Source organism: Musca vetustissima, unplaced genomic scaffold (assembly GCF_032173495.1).
Source record: "Musca vetustissima isolate MV318-11 ecotype Yass unplaced genomic scaffold, APGP_CSIRO_Mvet_v1 utg95153, whole genome shotgun sequence".
Taxonomy (NCBI): domain Eukaryota; kingdom Metazoa; phylum Arthropoda; class Insecta; order Diptera; family Muscidae; genus Musca; species Musca vetustissima.
The window spans coordinates 4,646-8,394 of NW_026885100.1; the positions used below are offsets into that span (position 1 = coordinate 4,646).

At 33.6% G+C, this 3,749-nt stretch overlaps 1 protein-coding gene across 1 annotated transcript; it reads right to left on the reverse strand.

Annotated features, from left to right (window-relative positions):
• Positions 1–3,085: 3,085 nt before the first annotated feature.
• LOC133332211 (gamma-secretase subunit pen-2-like) lies at positions 3,086–3,366 on the reverse strand (the record flags this gene model as incomplete). Its single annotated transcript, XM_061540593.1, has 1 exon — positions 3,086–3,366. A coding segment is annotated over one exon (279 nt), but the record flags the coding sequence as incomplete, so codon positions are not given.
• Positions 3,367–3,749: the final 383 nt, after the last annotated feature.

The window sequence follows — 3,749 nt, forward strand, 5'->3', positions numbered from 1 at the left end:
TGGAATAATCAAAACCATGATGCAATAACAAAAACCCCTGTTTTTGTCTCAACCATGATGCAATAATAAGGTGATGTATCAAAACAAGAACCGTTGTTTTTGTCTCGATCTTCTGTCCAATCTTTCCTTATAATATTTCACATAATAAAACTTGTGAAATGAGCGAAAAGGTAAAATTTACACCCACCTTCAAAGTTAAATGTTAAATCATGGTCAATATGCAATAAATAACACAAAGTACATATACAAATTTTACAATTTGCGGGGTTATTATTCAGTATTATATGAAATTTGAGCGTATTTACAGATGATTTCGTACACATAGCCCAGTTTTGTACGGCAATTACATTGATGCAGTAGAAAGCGAGAAGAGGAAAAACGTCGCTCTGTTGATGACGATCAAAAGAAATGCTGTGCAAGTAGTAAAATCAGTGTATACATATGTTTTATTAGTCATTTCTTAATACTTACATTTTATTTAAATTACAATTTACAAACTTAATACGTCATGATATTAATAATGAGAAAAAATTAAAACTAATTTAAGGCTTTCCCAATGGAATAATAAAACTCATGTAATCTGCCGTAGCACCCCATTGTGCTCTCTGTGTTTGAAATATTATGATCCATACTGTTAATGCCACCGTCCAAACGAATGTTCCAATTCCTGAATATATGACGTACTGTTTGATTTGCTTTTGTTCCGGATATGAGTTTCTACCGAATGCCTCCTTGAAGAACCAAAAGAAATTTACTGCCCATGCAATAATATAAGGTGATGTATCAAAACAAGAACCGTTGTTTTTGTCTCGATCTTCTGTCCAATCTTTCCTTATAATATTTCACATGGTTGGCAACATTGCACATCGAATTCAAGTAGAAATGACCAACTTTGACAGTTAATCGAGACATCAGCTGCGCTAAATGGACTACCCATGGCACAATGAATAGGTAGAACACCGATTCCGATGTTCCAGTGAGGAGTTATCATGCCCGCCATCAAAAAGGACTTTCCTTTTAATCCCAAAAAACAATAACAAAAAAGTTACAAACCTTAACAAGCTTTAGTATTGATTTACCAGCCCATCTGGGGCTTGATAATTTAAAATCGTGAATGAGAGGGGAGACGGTTTCCTTGAATAATAAAAAAAACTATTTTAAAATATTTTCCCTTAAGGTGTGTGCTAATAACGTGGCCACCACTGTACGCCATAATAATACAAAGTAGTCTCGTGCTCAAAGCTGATTAATTTCAGTCGTTGTTGCCGACAGACATTTACCCTCAGCCTATGGCTTGTGGAGGTCTACGGAAATTCATCGATTTATAAAGGTATCAAATAGTTGACCATCTGTCATAAAGACCCCATCACCATCAATTTTTAAAATTGTACACTTTGTGGAGAGGTATTACAAGGAGTTGACAGACGGTTTCCATCTTCGTACTTGATCTAAATAAAGTAAAGATTTTACGGAGGGAAAAGTTTGGATTATCTTTTTATATTCCGTTCAAATCATATAAGATTTACAAATTTTTAAATTTTGACCCTTTGTGGGAGAGTTACTAAAGGAGTGGGCTGATAAGCCCCATCATTAAACAGTATATATGTTTTTGTTAATGTATTAGATAGTGCAAAGTTTGGTTTAAATTGTATGCTCTGTTCGCATGACATAAAAGAAATTCATTACAAGACTGAGTGTTAATTCGCCTAATATTAGATCTATAAATATTGAAAATGTTTGTGGATAGTGATCCAATGGGCCCATCTTCACACTAGATCTAGGGCAATTAACACTAGATTGTCGAAGACGGTCATTTTGACCGTTTTTCCATTTTAAGCACAAAAGCAATTGTGTATATTATGACACAGCTTTTTAAAATTTGGTGACTTTTTGGACCACATAGAACTACGTTTATTAATCATAGTAACTGCTTAAATAATGTAAAAATATTACAAAATAAGTTTAAACAAATTTCTTTACACAATAACAATTCTTTCAGAATGAGGTAGTTTTGACCGATTTTAGGCAATATATGTATATACAAAATTCCAGTCTTTCTAGTGCTAAAGATAATAGGTTTGCTTCAAATCGGATTGTTAGTTCGCATGATATTATAATACACACATTTGTAAGTCGGCTCCAAATTATTTAAAAAGTATTTCGTCGAAAGAAACATGGGGTCTAAAATGAACATTTCTGATCTAAATTTTTGTGATAATGAAGTTGAGGTTATATTTGTAGTTTTTTTCTTCACAGTAGAGATCAGAATTTAGAGTATGGCCATATAATACCCCTCCAGTCCCACTAAATGCATACCAGAACCTTCCTGACCGTTTGTCCTGCCTTGGTCACTGTTCGAGGTGCTTCACCGCTCTTTGACCACGATCAATTTCGCACAGGGTTTTCGTATGCGATCTATTTCTCATCTTCAGTCGATTTCATTCCCTTTGGCCAAGGCTTCGCTGATGGAAATTCGATCCATTCTACGATCCATCCACCCATACATCGAGCTTCTGTTTGAATCCAGCTTTGTGTAAATGGTTTAAAATAGTTTTATGGTCGATTTTTAGCTTCAATGCGATGTTACGATTGCTAACATGCCGGTCAACTTCGATCATATCTCCGATTTCATCATAATGTATTTCTTTTTCCTAAACCTAATACATATAAACAATTTGGAACATTATGCACAACCTTTGTGAAATGAGCGAAAAGGTAAAATTTACACCCACCTTCAAAGTTAAATGTTAAATCATGGTCAATATGCAATAAATAACACAAAGTACATATACAAATTTTACAATTTGCGGGGTTATTATTCAGTATTATATGAAATTTGAGCGTATTTACAGATGATTTCGTACACATAGCCCAGTTTTGTACGGCAATTACATTGATGCAGTAGAAAGCGAGAAGAGGAAAAACGTCGCTCTGTTGATGACGATCAAAAGAAATGCTGTGCAAGTAGTAAAATCAGTGTATACATATGTTTTATTAGTCATTTCTTAATACTTACATTTTATTTAAATTACAATTTACAAACTTAATACGTCATGATATTAATAATGAGAAAAAATTAAAACTAATTTAAGGCTTTCCCAATGGAATAATAAAACTCATGTAATCTGCCGTAGCACCCCATTGTGCTCTCTGTGTTTGAAATATTATGATCCATACTGTTAATGCCACCGTCCAAACGAATGTTCCAATTCCTGAATATATGACGTACTGTTTGATTTGCTTTTGTTCCGGATATGAGTTTCTACCGAATGCCTCCTTGAAGAACCAAAAGAAATTTACTGCCCACAAGAATGGCAGTAATGCAAATCCAGCACGAAAGTATGTGCGGCACAATTGTGGCCAAATCTAATGAAGCAATCTAATTTAAAAACGTTCCGAACGCTGCGAATAGTTGGAGACAGCAGAGAATAGCTGATAAAAAGCATATCGAAACAAAATGGCACTTATCATGTTTACGAATGAGTGTGACAAAAAGAACAAGTAAACTAGCTAATATATTTCGATTAATCGACTTATCGAATTGTATTTGGGACTTTTTAGGTCTAAGCAGAATGACAGCGTTACGCGTTTTTTTTATGCAAAAATTTCAAATACAGTGAGCAGCAAAAGTCATGGTACCCCATACAAATAAAAAATATTCAGTAATTACTCAAAAAATAATTTACAAAATTTAAACAATTATTTTTATTTTATGTATTTACTCCTATACTACAAAAATGGAAAATAAT